We start from the raw sequence: 20001 nt of genomic DNA on the forward strand, positions 1-20001 counted from the left end.
CTTCATTTTGCATGTTGCGAAGATTGATCCATGATATAGCATGTACTTCACCCTTTTCCATGGCAAAATAATATTCTATTTTATGGGCATAACACACTATGTTTAGCCATTCATCAGCTGATGAACCTTTGGGTAGTCCTGATGTTTTAGTTATTATGAATAGTGCTGCTATGAAACTGGTGTGGGTGCTTTTGTGATGGACGTATATCTCAATTCTCTTCAGTACCTACACAGGAGTTAAATTCCTGCATCACATGGTAACTCTATGTTTAACCTTATAAGGAACTGCCAAACAGTTTTTCACAGTAACTGCACCATTTTACATTTCCCCTAGAAATATACCAGGGTTCCAATTTCTCCACCTGTGTTGCCTTTTTGATTTAACCATGCTAGTGGATGTCATTTTGACTTGCATTTCCCTTACAACTAAATAGGCTGAACATCTTTAGATGTGCTTATATGTTTATATATTCTTTGGATATATATTCAAGTACACTGCTGATTTTTAAATTGTACTATCCTTCAATTATTGAGCTCTAAGAGTTCTTTTTTTTTTAATCTATTTTTCCATTTGTTTTTATTAGTTGGAGGCTAGTTACTTTACAATATTGTAGTGGTTTTTGCCATACATTGACATGAATCAGCCATGGATTTACATGTGTTCCTCATCCCGATCCCCCCTCCCGCCTCCCTCCCCATCCCATCCCTCTGGGTCTTCCCAGTGCACCAGCCCTGAGCACTTGTCTCATGCATCCAACCTGGGCTGGTGATGTGTTTCACCCTTGATAGTATACTTGTTTCAATGCTGTTCTCTCAGAATATCCCACCCTCGCCTTCTCCATTCTAAGAGTTCTTTATATATTCTCTCCCATTCTGTGGATTATCACATTCTTGACAGAGTCCTTTGAACCATGGAAATTTATAATTTTGGTAGAGTTCATTTTATCTTTTTTCTTTTTTCCCTTATGCTTTTGATGTCATTTTAAAGAAACTATTATCTAATCAAAGGTCACAAAGATTTACTCTTACCCTTCCATTTGTAAGTTTCAGAATTTTAGCTCAATTTTACATTTCTGATCCTTTTGGCTTAATTTTTGTACACAGTGTCAGGTAAGAATCAAACTTCATGTGGATATTCAGATATCTAAGTACCATTTGTTGAAAAAAGTATTCTTTACCACTGAGTTGTCTTGGCTCCTTTATCAAAAACCAACTGACAGTAAATGTGGTGGATGGTTTATTTCTTGACTCTCAGCTCTGTTCATTGGTCTAGATATCCTACTTTTATACCAGTACTTCACTAGTTTGATTACTGTTGTTTTGTCATAAGTTTTGAAGTCTAGCAGTGAGAGTCCTTCAACTTGGTTGTTTTCGAAGACTGTTTTGGCTATTTGGAGTCCCCTGGTTCCATATGAATAATTTCCTTATAGATTTCAGAAACTTTGCCAATTTCTACAAAGAAGCTAGCTGGAATTTTGATGTGGATCATATTGAATCTGCAGATCAGTTTGAGAAGTATTGACATCTAACAATATTAAGTGTTTAGATCAATGTACTTGGGCTCTAATTCTGTATATTTAGATCTTCTCTAGTTTCTTTCAATAATGTTCTGTAGTTTTCAGAATATAAGTTTTCTGATTCTTCTGGTAAATTTATTTGTAAGGATTTAATTCTTTTTGATGATATTATGAAGGGCATTGTTTTCTTACTTTCACTTTTGGATAGTTCTTTGCTTATTGCTATTGTGACCTGATATTTACACAGTTGTTCCTTGGTGTTCAGGACTGATTTTAAGACCCGCTGGGAATACCAAAATCCAGAGACATCCAAATCCATTAGTCAGCCCTCCACATCCATGGTTCTGTATCTCAGATTCAACCAACCATGAGCTGTGTGGTAATGTATTTACTACTAGAAAAAACCCACATATTTTGAACCTATTGCTCAAGGGTTAACTATATACTGATTTTTTTTTTTTTAAATCTTGCAACTTTATTGAACTAGTTTATTTGCCCAAAAGTTTCCCAGAGACTGCCTTAGAATTTTCCATATATAAGCTCATGTCATCACAAAAAGATACAGTTTTTTTCTTTCTTACCATCTGGATGCTTTTTATTTCATTTTCCTGCCTAACTTCCCTGGCTTCAACCTCTAATACAATGCTACATAGAAGTGATGTCTTGCTCCTGATATTAAGGGGAGAGCACCCAGGTTTTTATTATGAACTGTATTAGCTGTGGGGTTTTTTACAGAAGCCATTTATCACATTAAGGAAGTTAGAAAAAACAAGACAGAAAGAAGAAACACAAAAGGCAGATTAAAAGAAAGAGGAAGTAAAAACATATGGGAAGGGAGCAGGAGAATGAAATTGCTAAATCACATAATCAGGGGAGGGGCTAAACGATGAATTTAAAAATAACTGAAGAGGATTCTAAGATAAGATTCTGAAATGCTCTGCCACTGAAGCATATGCTTTTGGAAAAATACATAAAAATTCTGTGTGCCTTGGTTTTGTCAATTAGAAAAAGAAAATAAGGGCATTTATTCTAGAAACATAAAATAGCTATTATATACTTTCTGTGTACATATTTTTACATACTTTCTGTGAGGCAGGATGTGAGGCACTGAAGATCTAAAGAGATAATGTACATTTTAAACTTATTTACTTTTTAGCATTATAATTCTATATCCTATAAAATAAGTCAGACTATTAACATAGTGCACAGGGAAGGCAGTGAGAGATACGGAACAAAGGCAGAAAGTAAAGAAAAGAAAGAAAATATGTGAAAAGAGAAAACAGGTAAAGAATGAAGAAAAATACAGAAAGGGAATGAAAGGTTAGGTCTGAAAAAGAAAATCAAGAAGTAAGGAGAGAGACTGAAGGGAAAAAATGTTCAAGAAGGACAAAGGGGAGGAAACGATGAATCAGGAAGAGGAGAGTCACATCTTCATAAATGACGGCTGGAGAGCCAGAAAGGAGAATGGGTAGAGGAGGAGAGGAAGTATAATACCTTGAGTGGCTCACTTTATTGATGGTGACAGGGTCTTTTAATAAGAAACATATTTCTTTCACCAAAAGTAAAGTAGAAAACTCTTTGAGGACCCCTTACTTCTGAAGTGGAAAAGAAAAGATAACTATACCTGATAGCATTTCCAAATGTTAGAAAATTAAATTGCTTTCACCCACAAAGGATTCTACTGTAATCCTTTCTCTAGATAGTGAGGAAGTCATAGCATGAGTGGTGATCTTGGCTCTGTCATTACTGACTAGGGACAATGATTCTTTTGGCTCCTCAGTTTCCTAATCTATAAAAAAGGAAACTAGATTAGATGATTCCTAAAGCCTACTATAAGCTACCAGAAAAAAAGTAAGACAAGAAAGTAAGCAAGATACAGAATTCAAACGCAAAAAAAAAAAAAAAAAAAAAAAAAACCCAAACCTTAATAACAGAAAAAATTGAGAAAACAAAATCCATAGGTCCACTTAAAGTAAAAATAGCTGTCACCCTCTAGGGTGGTAAATGCATTATAAAAATTACAATCTTTCCTAGCAGTAACATTTACTGGAGAACCGTAGAAATGTATTTCTTGTAAGAGTAAGAGAATATAACATCTGAAAAACAGACCGGCAGGAAAAATAAGACACTTGTTCATCTGTATTTCTGTGACTTTTCTCACTTGGTATTATTTGCAACTGTACTTTTGTGTCTGGCAGCTGTGCCAACTTCAGTATGATGATATATTATTTTTATCATGCTGATTACATGTGTTCACCAGTTTAGTTGTCCGTATATGCTTGGTGTGGTTTGCAAATACTCAGTGACAAAATCCAGAGCATGGCATTTTCACAGAAAGTGTTTACTGTGAAATTTCTCCTTAGAAGTTTGCTTTTCTTTACAGCTTTGATCCATATGACATGCACAGTCCTAAATTTCAAATAATGGCTTACAATTAAATTAAGAAAATGCTTCAGTGTGATACAATATGACTACACTAAGATGTGGTAGTTCTAGAGAAGACCTCATTTTCTCATGTGATTAGAGATTTGGTCAAATTTAAAGTCTGCTAAGATTTTCCAAACTGCGCTTCTTCAGTTTTATGGTGACTTGGTACTTACATTCTGTTATTCATCAACACTTCACAGAAATACTTGATTTGTCTGAATGAATTTAAAAACCCACAACTGAAGAAAATCAGAAAAACCTGGTTTTAAATATCAAAAGATCCTGAATGAAAAGTATTTCTGCAGGCCACACTAAGCAAGTTTTATTGATCAGTGTATTTCTTTGCAGTATGAAACTGTTGCAAAATTGGACATAAGAAAATAAACTTACTGGTAAATATCTTTCCTGAGGACAGATCTGCCAAGGGGATTGTCAGCCTGGGGAGCCATAGCGACAGAGCCAATCTTCAGAACCATGGTATCTTCCTTTGCTGTCTGATTAACTGTAACGAAAAAAACAGATTCATGAGGAAACAGTAGATCTCTGTGCAACTTCATGTATAAAGGAGAAATTTTTGAAGAATGGGATAGACACACATTAAGACCATAAATGAGGACATGAAAAAATTTGCTTAAAATAAAAATATTTAATGCTCTGTCCACTGTTTTGTTTATATCCCAGTAAGTAGTTCTCTGCACAATTGAAAATGGCAATAAAAAAATTCACCCAACATAAAAACATGCGATATTAATTATATGTAAGTAATACTGAAGTAGTATATTTATCTAATTTCATGATGTGATACTACTACATTTTTCTCCCAAGTGATTTTCAACCCTGGGTTTTCAACACTGTACTGTTGTTTACAAATACATTAAAGGATATCAGAAAGTCAGTAACAAATTCTCAAAGTTGTTTGAATTTACATAATTGTACTAATACAACACACATATACATACAAACACACAAGAGCACTTTAAGCTGTAACATGTCAGTTGAATGGCTGCAACAGTAAAGAAAGAAAAAACCAAGTAACTTATTAATATATAAGGACATTTCAACTTGCTATTCTAGGCATTTTTTATGTTAATGATTTCTACTGTGGAAATGCTTGAGAAATAGTAATTTCACACACACTTTTATAAGAATAAAAGTCTTATTTCCTAATGGAACCTAAAACTAAGGTAAGCATTTTCAGAAAACAAGAAAAGGTAAAAGGGTATATTAATTCTGATTCTTTAAACTGAATTTAAAAAAATTTATCACATGTTCTCATGTTACAAAGCTAAACAATTCTATAAGCCATTGGCTAATTCAATGTCTTTTTAAAAAATTACTTGGAGTAAAGAGCGTTTTTGGATGCCCTAATTAATTTACATTAAATTTTATTTCCTCTTTCCCCACAGATGAGTCTACCGCAGTAGCTGTTCAAAATTGTTTAAAAATTGTTAACAACATACAATTTTCTGGGTTTTGAAGAAAACATATAGTAAAATTCATAATTTCTTTCAAAGAACTATCATCTGCCACAATGGAACAGAAAAGGACTGGCTGCAAGACCTCAGGAATATCCTGAACAGAACATGCCTACAAAAGCATACAATCCATATTTCCCAAACTGTGGTGCCCAAAGAATGCAAAAGCTAAGAGATTATTTCCAGCTGCTTCGACAAAACACTTGGTATGGTCTGACTTAGATTAGTCTAAAAAAGAAAGTCAGAATTAGGAAAATCAGAAAAAATAAGAAGAAAGATATTCAGCAAGGAAAAGAAGGAACCAGAATAAGATGTATACAAGGGAGAGGCAAAATGGCAGGGGATGGGGAAAGACAGCAAAGGGGGAAGAAAGAGATGGTCTAGCATAATAAATATCAGCATGTGAAAGCTACAACACAGATGATATTTTAAAATGTCCACAGCAAAAAAGATCAAATTGAAAACTACTTCTCATGAAGCTGCACTATTTTCAAATGACTAGAGGTCTGGCTTGATTATAGGTCCTTATACTATGAAAACTGTTTACATTTCACAGATCCTACATTTTATGTCAGGCTTATCAAATAGTTTCATGTGGGTAAAACCTCTGATTAAGCAGAAGGCATCAATTAAATCAATAAATAGTAAGCCTGGAGAATAGACCATACCACAAAAGTGCGATTAGTGTTCTTGCTAAGTGTTCTTCCAGGCTACAGATACTACCCACCATATGAAAGTCTAAAATGTAATCGAAACACTGCGGTAAATGAGGTACATATGGAAGAAAAATGACGTCCTTGGTGTTACATACAAAGCCAGATCCAAGAACAGAATTCTGTTTCTGTTAGAGCCAAAAGTATTCTCATTAGATTAAACTGACTATGAAGTTACATAGTAATAATAAAAAGCATTTAATGCATATCATTCATGAACTAAATTAAAATAATCAATTTTATTACAGAAAGTATTCAGCTTATCAAATGTATCTGGAGATATAAGAAAAACTAGTAAAAATAGGTATTTATATAAGAAAGTGCCTTGAGTCATATCTTTAGTTATTTGATAGCTGGGGGAAAAAAACAAAACAAAACAAGCTTCCCTTTTTCGGTTTATTTCACCTGTACTTAATAGTCAGACCAAATGAGGAAATGTTCCCTCTAGAAGCATTTTCAACATGAAAATGAATGCCTTCCTTCTTTGCTTTAACTGTATGTTTAAAAATTTAGCCTCATGAGGAACTACTCACTCTAGAAGACTCATACCAGATCCAAAAAACAGCCCTCTGTTATGAAAAAAATAGCTTAAGCTGGAAGTCAAACACCTGTAGATTCAGAATCTTAATAATAATTGCACATAAAGCAAGCAGTATTCAAGTAGAAAACCAGACTTTAATATAACTTCTTTAAATATTAGAATGTTAAATATATTTTTCTTATTATTAACTGAATTTTACAGATGAACTATTAGAAACTTGTACATTTCATGTAAAATGAAACATATATCTGAAAGATTTTATCTTTTCTGGAGGCAAGAGAGTATGTATTGAAAATGAAAAGGCTAAGAACAAATCTGAAATTATGAGCTTGATTAAGTAACCAAAAGCTTAAAAGAGCAGAATTTTCATGAAATTGTCAGACAATATCAGACTGTTTTTCATAACTAAGATTTTTCAATTCAATATGAAATAGAAACATTTTAGAGACTTCAATTTTCCTGTAAGATTCTCAGTATAAACTCTATATAATAAAACATCTAAAGTCTCAAAGGTATTTCAACTTGCCACTGCAATGTTAAACTTTTATAAAGCCACAACCATAATGACAACCTCACATAAAGCTATCAACAAAAGGTACTATTAGTTTTTGCCATATCTTCAGCTGAAGACACAAAGAAGGTTCAATAATATATAACCCAGTGATTATGTACATTAATGGGAAATACAGTTGCATCCAGTTTGCCAATAATCTCTGACAGACAGACACAAACTGCTTGGAAGATAGTTTTATAGTTTCTGCTAAGAAGTATGAAATAGCAACATTTCAGTATGCTATCACACTCAATAAGACATAATTTACATTCAGTTTAATTAATCTGATTAAAAATATTATGATCATTTGAGAGTAGTAATAAAGAAAGATAAAGTGCCCCAAAAATCTAATATTATATGTCAAGACAATGGAATTTTTGACAAACATTTATATATATATCCACTATATATATATATAGTGGATAGGCACATGTTTTGGCAATTCATAGTATCTCAGATACAGATATGAGAACAGGTATAAGCAAAGATATACATGCTGATAAAAATATAGGTGTACACACAGACACACACAGACACACAGAGGCAAATGGCAAAAAAAAAAAAAGAAAAGATGTGCAATACAATGCAGGTCAAACAACAGGTTTCATACACAGAGTTCTTAATAAATGACTAAGAACAGATGAGCAACTCTTTAGGAAAAAAGTATACTTTTCATTAATGAGACTGACAAAAGACCAAAAAGTGTGACAGATCTCTATTACAAGGACAGCAAGGAAATAGTATAAACTGGTCAGGCAATTTATAGAAGGGCATTTTGACATCCCTTAATATTTTTAAGGTAGATACCCTTTGATCTAGCAATCTTTTTGCTAGAAATTTATTCTATATATACTCACCCAAGTCATGAAAAATACCAGCAAAAGGTGTTTATTACACAAAGTGTTCATAGAAGCAAAGGATCAAAATTAACCAAAAGTCCACAGAGAAATGTGGCAGACAGTATTTTCCAAAGATGGCTGTAACAACAAGATCCCATCCCTAACTTCCACCTCATATGCTCTTATTCAAGGTTACATGCTTAGCAGGTACTTCAGGGTCAGAATTTTGAAATCATACCTTAAAAATCCCACCACAAGCAGCACCAAGAAAGAACAAAGGAGCTTGAAAAATAAACTAGGAAGAGTCTAGAAATATTCTATAATTACAACCAATTGAAGATTTTCCAAGTTATAGCAAGGAAATGGGAAATTTAAAGCAGTATCAACAAAACTGTGTGATATACAGTATTCATTATAAAACTTAACTAAATGTTCATAAAACAATAAGCCAACAAACAAAACAAACATACACACAAAGGAGATATAAAGCTTTTCCTTTCCCTCCCTTTTCTCAAACAGCCAGATGAGTATCCTTTTGGACATCTATACAAATCAATGAAACACAGAACCTGTTTTGATAAACCACCACTGAGTGTGACAGAAAAATGAGGCTAGTGTCAACCAATGAAACTCCTGACCTCTGTCTATTGTGAAGGTGCTCAGCACACAGGTACTACCACCTTTACTAAGAGGGAACTCCCTTCGCGCTTACTGTTGACTCAACTATGCGTGCACAATACTATCAATCAGAAAATACTACAAATCCGGCCCTCGTCAAAAGAGCTTCAAAGCAGATTGGTGGTTAATCAAGACCACAGAATCCTCAACAAAGAACTGCCATATAAGCCAGCAATTGAACCTTGAGGTACATATCCAAAAGAATCAAATATGAGCTTGAACAGACAGTTGTATATAGCAGCATTACTCACAATATCCAACCCAATAGTAGGAACAATCCAAATGTCTGAGAGATGAATGGATTAAAAAAATGGGGTATATCCATACAATAGATACTATTCTGCCATAAAAATAAATGAAATTATGATACATGCTATACAACACAAATGGACCCTGAAAACATTATGCTAAGTGAAATAAGCCAGACACAAAAGGACAAATATTCTCTGATTCAACTCATATGAAATACCTACAACAGGCAAATTCAGAGAGACAGAAAGTAAGCAAGAGGGAGTTATTCTTCAGTCTGTAAGGTACAGAGTTAGCGTTTGGGGTGATGAAAACATTTTGGAGATAAGAAGTGGGAATGGCTGCACAAGATTGCCAATATAATTTATGCCATTAATGCAATATGTGGAGTGTTGGATAATTTTTTAAAGCAATTTTTAGTTATCTTAGGTATATAGAACACAATATTGGAGTTCAACAAAAGAAATGACAGAATGTATAAGCTTTATCAGCAAAAGACATAAAGAAAAACATCTCTTACTCTAGTAATCAGCAGAGTCAGAAACATACACAGTATTTAAAAGTTATTTAAAGTAAGACTGGAAAAAAAAATTCTGAAGAGAATACCTTCAATACTTGGCTGCATTTCTTCTGTTTTCGGAACAAAAATTCTGATTACACTTGTGTTGATGTAAATCAAAGGTAAACTGCGTGAAGTCAATGTATGGGTCCTCATGGGCTGACCAGGAGATTTTCTTTTCTCTTTTTGGGTCCTTGGCAGTTTTGCTTGAAATATACTTGCAATCGCATTAAGTAAAGGAAAACAAAGGACAATATCAAAGGCTTGTGCTGAAAGAAGTATTTCATGAAGAAAATGAGGGGAACCATCTGTTAAACCTTCAGATAACTTATGAAAACTTCTTCGCTCATTTCTTGATGTTAACTTGTGGCGAACATTTTTTGTTACAGCTTTTGTGTATGTTAAAGACAGAAATCCATGCTGCTGATGAGAGCCATCTAGAAGCTTTGCAGTTGTCTGTTCCAGAAAGAGGAAATCACAATACATATTTTATTCAAAAAGAAAAAAAAAAAGAATTTGAAAGCAGAAAACAATCTAGGTTGGTACTATAATCTTTTGTTATGTCCATATTTTTTTCCCATGATTGATCAGATGTTTAATATAAATAAAAAAATAAAAACACACTTCTTGACGAGCACATTACTGATCAATTCTATACACAAGACAAAAGCCTCTAAGACTCAGAATGACTGAACTCAGGTTAGGAATCCTGGGTCGTAGTTCTAGATCTTGAGAGAGGTAATTAACCTCTTTGTGTCTGTTTCTATAATTTCTACATTTTCTACAATATTCAGAATTTGGAACAGATCATATATAAATTTATCTTTTCATTCTTGATAATTTTTCATTAAGAGTAGCAATATGCTGTCATAATTTGGGTCAGACAGGGTTTATTTATGAAAGCAAAATTGAAATAACCATGTTTGTGTTTTCATTTGTGATCAACCTGAAAAGCTGATTGACTTCACTTGACTTAACATTTATAAAAATAAAGTTTTTTCTCTGTAATCTCACTAATATATAGGAAGAGCCCATAAGAAGAGCATCACTGATATCACACTTTGAAAACTGAATTAACCATTTAATGCATATAAAGAGAAAATTGTATCACAAGACAAAAATATCTTTCTTTTAGAACTTGCCCATTTTCGGGGACTATCATATTGTTTATAAAATCTACCTAACAACTCTCTTTCAACTCATATTCCCTGGGTTTAATACCATATTAAGACATATAAACATCTGATTGAGACTGAAAACTATATCAAAACAACTTCAGTACTTTTGACAGAACTTTTCCAATAAACTTATATTCAAATTGAACACTATAAACTTATAGTAAAAGACCATACTTTTAAGGGTAAAGTAAAACATGTAATTTGATTTTCTCAACATATGAAAAGGATATTTTTGAGAAAAGTTTTCCTAAACCAATTAATGTCCATAAAATTCTATTTTGCAAATTAATCAAAATATAATTACTCAAAATACAACCCCTCTTCCCAAGGCTTGATGAAGATGTTTAGTTACTATAGTTCAAAGAGTGATGTTAAGAGAGGAAGTGAACAGAGGAAGAATGAAAAAGAAGGAAATAGATTCACATAAACAAGAAAAAAGTGATGAGAACGAGCAAAGCAACAATGTGTTAGAGCCTACACATTCCACCATCAGTAAACCTCTCCTACTTCTATTTTCTGCCTCTCATTTTGTTGCCTATCACACAATGAGAAGAAAATAGTATGAAACTCAGTGCTCTGTTAATTTTGTTTTAAATTTGGATTTTATAGTGAAGAAAGGCAAGATAAAATTTACCTTTACAAAAATATCTCAAAATCAATTATTTGACCATTAAAAAAAGCTGGGAAAGTAAGCATTAAATAGATATGCAATATAATCACTTTTCATATAACTGTCCTGCCCTCAGAACATTTTTTAACTTTGTCCAACTTTCTCACTGCATTTTATCTTATTTCCCTCTCTTTTGGCTTTCTACACTCAAAAGGAAGTACAGTAAAACAAGAAAAAGTGATTGCAATCTTATCACTATGATGCTGAGCTGCAGGCAGCTGTAGATGGACAAGGATGCTGTTGTTGGCCACAACGGAAGAGGCCACAGCAACACTGTCTCTAGGTGTCTCAACTGGGAATTAGGGTGTGGAGGGGTAGAACCAACCACTAATCTAGATAACCCACCTCAAATCTTAATTAATGGCAACATTTGAATCCTGGAAACAGTATAAAAGGTGTTTGAAAGTATAAATGTTTTGATTTGGTAAAGATATTTTGAAACATGTTGACTATAGGTATTCTTAAAAGGTAAATACCCTTGAGAGAAAGTGTGTTGAAGTGCTACGTTCCTAACTGCGCTATTAAGATGAAGGAAAAAACTTAAAGAATGAATGAATACTAGCTGGAATTGAGACAATTTAAGTATTACTTTTCATACAGTAATAATAACATTTTATACTACTTAAAATGAAAGACCAATGATAGTTATTAAAATGTTAAGAAAATTCAAAATTTAGAAAAATTGATAAAATTCTAAAACACACTAACAATAATTTTGGTTTTCTTTCATGAATACATGTTAAAATTGTTAAGAAAGTTTCTCATGGATGCTAATGAACATTTAAAGAGAAGAAAATAAATCTAAACATAACGTCCATTAATACAAAGGCCACATTTAGGGATAATTTTTATCCAGACTAGTCTAGAAAAAATTCAAAAATCAAATCAGAAACTAGTATTTGCTATGCAATTACAGTGTTAAACATTAAATCTAAGAACACAATTATTTAAAATATTTGGCTAATTTTTAACTTTATTTTTAAAGGTATATGTCTTAATTCCTTCTAAGTTACAAAAAAAGGGGAAATAAATACTAGTTTTCAGATGCTGAGAAAATACTTAATAACATTTGCACTTATTTAATAGTTTCGTAAGAGGATTTCTATTACCATTGTGAAAATCTACTCTTAATATTTAAAATTTACATGTATTTTTATTGACTTAAAAATACCATTTAAAATAACTAGTTTAATGACATATTCAGATATTTTGTACCACCAGGGGAAAAAAAAGTTCTAAACTTCTAAAACCCACTGGTATACAGGCTAGTGTTCTTCTTTCATTTAGTAATTGACAGATGTACAACCTTGTCCAGATTTAAGAGGCACCAAATAAATAAGGCACTTGGAGTTAGTTCTGAGAAGGAAACGGCATAATAATAGGGGGAAAAAGCAGTGCAAGGAAGAATCATAAAAGGAATGACGAAAGCAGTATGGTCAACTCTTGATCAGTCAGTATGTGTACAATTTAACAAATGTACATAACATCCCACTTTGATTTTCCAATGATGATGATAAAATTAACTTATATTCAGTAAACCAGAATGACAAACAGCATATTCAAGTACCCCAGAAACAAACTGGATTACAGTGAAAACAGCCTATGATTTAAGAATACATAATAGCGACTGAACTGAATAGTTCATTTACAAAGTGAATGATACAGAGGAAGATAAAAATCAAGAGTTGACTCTATGGATAGTTCCATTCCTTCTCTGGGTTCCTGTTAATGGGAGTTCTGTAGCATAATTTTAAAATGATTTCTTACAGAAGGAAAGAAGCCAGAGCAATTACTGAAAGGGTCCTGCTTGCTGATGGGTCGAACCAACAAGGTGCGTCTGTTCAGCTTGTCAGTACAGGAAAGGAAGACACCTCCACATTGCCCCAGAGACCAACACTCTTCCCCAAGGCTTGAGGTGATGGACAGGAGCAAAGAAGGTGAAAAGACAAAAAGCAATAAAAGCCATAAGCAAAAAAAAAAAAAAAAATCTGGACAGTTTTAATTTTGCTCAAGTCTGCAAAGGTTTAGGTTTGAGCCACTGCTAGGTATGGCCTCTGTCTGCACCATCTTCTGCAAAAGCATTGTTAATGGAAGTAAACAAACTATTGTTGCCTTTAGTGTAAATGACTACTTTTAATTTACAATAAAGGACAATCCAACATGAAGTTATTTATGAATAGGAAAAACTTCTAGATGGTCAACATACTAATACATTAATGACATAGTATATTAATAAAAGCAATCCTACCTTGATCTTATTAAAAATTTACTTAACTGGTATAACAGGAAAATGGTTACAAAACACAAGCAACTTAAAGGAATAGTTTTACTTTGTTATGTAATTTTGGAAGAATAGGTCAAAAACAATTTGCTGATCTCTAATTCTTGTAACCATTAGTCCCACTGCATGAAAGAACAAAGATAAACAGTTTATAATATATGTTTTAAAAGTCATAATTACTAAATGAGTCTCACCACAGGTTTTTCTTTGCACTGTAGAAATACTCCTTCAAAATGTCCTGACTGCCAACCTTCCCCTGGCCTGGAAAACATAAGTTCACCTTATCTGTTCTCTTCAATTTTTCTGAGTTAAGAAATTGAGCATATATAACTATTTCAAATAGTTATGATGTAAGCAGTACTACACTGAACTAAAACGTGAAACTGACAAAGCAATCAATAGAACAATTCACATTAGCACCACACCCTGGTAGTTCTGCAGAGAGCATCTGTCTTAGTAGTATATTATGTACTTACCAAGGTTATTTTTCTATCTCATTCATGTGACTCTGGGCTCCCCTGGTGGCTTAGACTCCAGTATTCTTGCCTGGAGAACCCCACGGACAGAGGAGTCTGGCGGACCACAGGTCACGGTGTCGCAAAGAGTCAGACATGACTGAGCAACTACGCTCGAGCACATGCGACTCTAAGGTCCATAAGGGTGTGGTGTGTGTTTATTTCTGTTGAACACTATATCCCTAGTGCTTAGTATAGTGCTTGGAATATAATATACACTTAATAAACATTTTGATTAAAAGAATGAATAAACTAAATATTTAAAACTTACATAAAATTAACAGCAAAATCATTGATGATCTAGAACATAAACTGTAATATTCACATAATCAAGAAATTATTTCAGCAATAAAATAAAATTCACATATATTTGCTAGGATCATTTTTGATGCGGAGATATACCATTTAAAAGGAACTAAACCACCCCATTATCAAAAATCGATCACTGATTCACTGTTATCCCAACAAAAGCAATTATCATATACTTGGTAAAATAATACTATTATAACAGGTCTTAATATATACCCAGCAAAATATTTTGACCATCACAATTTTGACACAATTTTTGGCTTTGACAAAGTTGAGAGTTATTTACATGAATGATATATATAATAAAGAATGAAAACTCAAAGGCTTTTAATATAGAATTAGAAATCTCTTTGAAAAGACTTTGGTTTTTAGAGTATATAGTGCATCAATAAAGGTACAGAAACATGTGTACTTCTGAAGTCACTTAATTGTTGATGAATAAATATGAATCCAGGAAAAAAAAGGACTTTAAGGCTGTTTCTTTGCCAAAATACTGTGAAAATGAAAATATGATGCTGTTTAGAAAACAGTTTTTAAAAACTATATGTGAGTTTTACAGTATATGAATCATATTTCAATTATTAAAAAAACATTCCAGGGTAGCGTTATAAAGCAAAAAAACCCAAAAGGCATCTGTATTTTTATTTGGGAAAAACTGATGATAAATTGTTATATATATCTTTATGAAAGTATCTAAAATTTTATTTTTTTACTACCATCATTCATTATTATAAGCAAATCATACTTATTTATAATCTCCTTTCGGTAGAAATTTCTTAGGAAGGAAAAATATGGTTATAGGAACATCTATTAATGCCACAGGTACATTAGGCCTCTGTGACTTAAGAAGTCCTCAAAACTATAAGGAATATGAGCTGTTCCACTTCTATAATGGTATAGGGAGTGGATGAGAAGTACACAGCAAAAATCAAAGCCATGAGCTGTTTCCCAGGCATCTTCGCAAATATACAACATGCACAACAAACTGTGAAGTGGTAAGTAAAAGCAACTTATTTCATTTAATGTGACAAGGTAGATATTTATGAACAGATTTGCCCTTTTATAAAGTAAAACTTTGTTATATTCCATATGTGAATGATACTAAGTAAAATTAACTAATATATGTGTTAAGAACCATCTTTGGGAATATCTACAATATTCTTTAAAATAACTAATCAAATTAAAATATAAAAATTATTTTATAGACTTTGGTCAAAGAAAATAGTTTTTTCCATATTCATTATTCATTACTTACTTGCTTCTATAGTGATCAATATTGAAACTTTCTATTTTACATTTCACTTTAGTGTACACATCCTGGACATCTATTGAAGCACTGAGATCTTCTAGTTCGCTGACCATACAAAGTTCTGCAAAAGGAAGCAAATACTAAATTAGTATAGGGCTCACAATCAACATAAAAACTTTCAATTTTACATTTATTGTTGCCATATATATCCTTGACATGTACAGAGGGACTGAGTTTCCGTTCATTAACCACATAAAAGTCCACAATAACCAGCAAAATTAATATTAATATATGCATCAAAATTAAGATAGGATACTTATAGTATCAGGCAACAATCTCTGCAATATTTTCAGTGATATGATCACTGAATAAAGTACAAATACAGTTAAAATAATATGTTTTATATTGGTGACTTTTACCACAATAAAAAAAAAAAGAAATTACCTCATGGCTTTTGAAGTGAATTTTAACACAAACAAGAAAGAACTGAGGTAATAGCAGCAGTAGCAGGCACCACGTTAGTAGTGCTAATAGAAATCACCTGAATTAGATCTAATGATGTTTGATTTAAATGACAATGATTAAATAAAACAAGGTTTCCAATTTCTTCTAAAAACAGTGTTTAATATTTTATCTGTAGAGTAGAAAAGTAACCCTATACCTATGCCTTTATTGTCAGGATCTGGAGCAAAGAGCTTTACAGTAATTTTGGGGAGCACCCACTGCATCCACAGACTAACACGACCACTGGATCCACCAATGTTACTTGTAGTCTGTTCCAAGGTAACAGAATCTGAGAATGGTGAATCATCAACGGCTTGTACAGAATCTCCCTGGGATAAGAAATAACAACAACAATAGTTGTTAAATTGAATAAATATAAGTAAAAATTTACCATTTAAGTAAATATAAAGATAAATAAATAATATTTACATAATATTAAATATTTATATTTATAAAATATTTATACAAATATATATAAGTAAAAATTTACCATCTGCAATATTCCTTATAATTTATATATGATAATGCAATCACCTAAGTGCTTATATATAATGCCAATAATATAAACATAGACTAATCATATCATTTTCATAGTTTCAGTGTACATGCATGCCATTCCAGTTTCCTCTAAACAAGTTAGGATCATACTAATGAATATTTTCTTATAGAATAGCTATAGCCAAGGGCAAAATCTGGCTCTATTTTTGGAAATAAAAGTTAACTACCTCACAGTCACATCACTCATTTCTCTACTGCCTATGACTACTGTTTAGCAGAGACATGAAGTTGCTTTAGAGATGCTGTGATCCAAAGCCTACAATATTCACTATCTCACCATTAAATGTCTGCCTACCCTTACTAAGGCGCATTTATGTATGAATCTACAATAACCATAGAAAAATATGGCATAATTAGCATGATTTAAAAAACAGCAAAGCATATATCATGCCTCACATGGTTTAATAGTAAAAGGACTTTAGAGTTAGCAGATTCAGTGCCAGATTTTTAAAATGACTTATGTGGTTAGAAGTCTCTTAATTAGAGGTAGAGAACATAAGCTTATTCAATTCAACAAATACATAATGAATTCCAGTTATGTATAAGGTCCTAAATTTGGTACTAACAAACTTTCTGAAAAATGTCTGTTGTGTGTTTTTTTTTTTTCTTTTAATCTTTTCAACAGCTGAAAATAAATCCTGATCTGAAGATAAACAGCTTCAGTCTCAAAGGTAGGAAGAGACTGGTGCCTGAGATAGTGATCACTCATGGATTACCTAATTAAGGATTTAGGTTTTTTTAAATCCCAACCTTGTTGTCCAGTGAAAACATTCAAAACAACTTGACAGCCTAAATCCATTCTCTGTGAACTGATCAAATACACCATAGCATGCTTGCTTAAAGATGTATATATATTTAAATACTAGTTACATGCACTTAAGCTTAGTTTGGCAGGCAACATGATGTACTAGGATAAGGACTTCGGACACTAGTCATGTAATTTGACCTCTCAGAATTTGTTACCCCCTGCTTCAAAATGGTTATTAGAATGATATTTATCTCTCAGAGTTAAGATTAAATAAGAACATGAAAGAAAAGTGGTTACATATAATGCATAATTCATAAATAGCATGTACAATTATCACCATCAACTGGACTACTTTAGAAACTGATACAATCCTACAGAATTTGGTATGCTATACCTTCTTGCCCTTCTCATTCTGTCATATTTATAACTTCAGCACATTTCCTTTGCCATAAACATTCAATCTGTAACACTTAGTTGATGCTTCAAGTGTCTCAAAAAAATATCCACTTCCAACGCTAAGGACTCATGACCAGTAGTGAACTATCAGCACAAACATCCCTTAACGTTTAACAGAAGACAATACAGAATACTCCTTTTTATGGGTAGTTTTTTGGAGTAGAAGCCACTAATCTCTTAGCCAAGGCATGAGACAGCCCCTAAGAGAAGAGACAAGTAAAACTTCTTACAAAACCAATGACCCTATGTTCGTTACCACAGACATGACCTCTATGCAGGTATAGTGACATCGTATACAAAATTTTTCCCTTGACCTCAGTTCTACAACAACTTTCAGTCAGAAGAAAATTCAATTTCCTTGAATCTCCGAAAGAAAATCAAATAGAGAAAATTTTCACAAAACAACAGGCAAATGTTTACTAGGCACCAAACACAGCAAAGCAATAGTGTCTTGTGATTTAGTGTGACAGAAAATTATAGTCTTAATATCTGAATACAGTATAACCATTATTTGTTCAATTACACCAAGAAAAGCAAACTGCTCATTGTTGGTGATACTTTCATCTAAATGTTTTTCCCAAAATTAGTGGTCCTAAATCTACTAAAATTGAAATTTCTAGAATTTGAGAAGCTATATACCAATGCAGATTTTTTGTTAGCTGTCTACAGTAACAAAACGTCTAATGAAAAGCACAAACTAATCCCAGAGAAAGATACATTTTACAAAGTCAAATTCAGTAAAAGACTACATAATGTAGTCAGTATGTCTTTCTCTATGAATTGGTTCTTTGAGCAGAAGAACTCATAGATTAAATTCTCCCTCGAACACTTAGAAGAACACTATAACCTCAAGAATGGAAATTACAGGGGGGAAAAAACATCTCAAATCAACAAGACCTTAATTTTTAACACTACTAAGTATATTGAGCAGGAATGCTAAGAAAACTGTGGCTTCAAATTTAATAAGCAAGCACTCCTAAGAGAGAGTTTTGGTCTCCTTCTTCATGTAGTTTCAGTTTTCATTTTGGATTTACAACATATCGTGTGGAATTGTTAAATATGTCTGTGTATTCATTTTCTGCTCAATTTCTAAATTTACAGCAAAAATTGAGCCAGAATTGGAGATGCTGAACTATTTTCCCACAGGTCTTTATGCCAAGGTTTAAAATACACAGTTCAATTCTTTCACCATTTCGTTGCAAACTGACCAAAATACTGAGTTTATTTTGCTAGCTGAATTTATCTTTGTTCATCTGGAAGAGCAAACGCTTCAGCTCTTCATCCTTGGCCTGTCTCAGAGCTCAGGGATGATCAGACTTCTGGCTACACTGCTGCTCCATTATCAAAATAACTCCAGCATTCTTGTTCAGTCACAAAACTTCCCAAAGGGCTAAACACTTCCACTGCTGTTTGTACTTAAGTCAACGGCACCAAGTGGCCTGCTGTGGTTTCCACTACCTATGCTCTCATCATTCCAATGTGAAAGGTGGGAAAAATTAACCGTTTTTAAGCCCAGTACTTAAGCCTGTCACTCATATTTGTCCCTCTACCACCACTCAGATCAGTGTTCAGGAGGCTAGGACTATATCCACTGAAAAGTATCTTGCTCTTTATCAACCTGTCAACATAAAAAGAACGGCACAGTGTTTAAAGTATAAGTCATCACAGGGTCATACAATCAAATACTTCTCTTCTACTTAATACAAACAATTGTTTGGAGTGAGCTTTTTTAAACCAGATTCATTTATAGTGAATTCTTTATAGTCAAAGTAATTTAAAAATAATAGTAGTTTTGACCCTACTTAGAAAGAAATACCTTAGTGTTTTTAAATTTTATACATTTTTGGAATGCAAATAATTAATTAGACATGTAAATATACAGATATATATTATAAATAAGCACAACAAATGTAAGGTGACCTCAGATTAATAGGTTATATTTATATAATAAAACTATTTGAATTAAAAAAATAAGCCAACAA

At 32.7% G+C, this 20001-nt stretch overlaps 1 protein-coding gene across 13 annotated transcripts in view; it reads right to left on the reverse strand.

Moving 5' to 3' along the window:
• Positions 1 to 20001, reverse strand: part of VPS13B (vacuolar protein sorting 13 homolog B) — a 774030-nt gene that overhangs the window by 338577 nt on the left and 415452 nt on the right. For 10 of the 13 annotated variants that reach the window (XM_043484079.1, XM_043484085.1, XM_043484083.1 and 7 more), the window contains 5 exons: positions 16415 to 16586; positions 15760 to 15874; positions 13167 to 13308; positions 9599 to 10007; positions 4335 to 4446 (listed from right to left, as the gene is read on the reverse strand). In XM_043484079.1, coding sequence (XP_043340014.1) covers positions 4335 to 4446; positions 9599 to 10007; positions 13167 to 13308; positions 15760 to 15874; positions 16415 to 16586 — 950 coding nt within the window. Of the gene's footprint in view, positions 1 to 4334; positions 4447 to 9598; positions 10008 to 13166; positions 13309 to 13874; positions 13942 to 15759; positions 15875 to 16414; positions 16587 to 20001 lie in introns of those variants that run through there. The other 3 variants (XM_043484084.1, XR_006272367.1, XM_043484089.1) reach the window with 3 other exon arrangements.

This window comes from Cervus canadensis, chromosome 12 (genome assembly GCF_019320065.1).
Source record: "Cervus canadensis isolate Bull #8, Minnesota chromosome 12, ASM1932006v1, whole genome shotgun sequence".
NCBI lineage: Eukaryota > Metazoa > Chordata > Mammalia > Artiodactyla > Cervidae > Cervus > Cervus canadensis.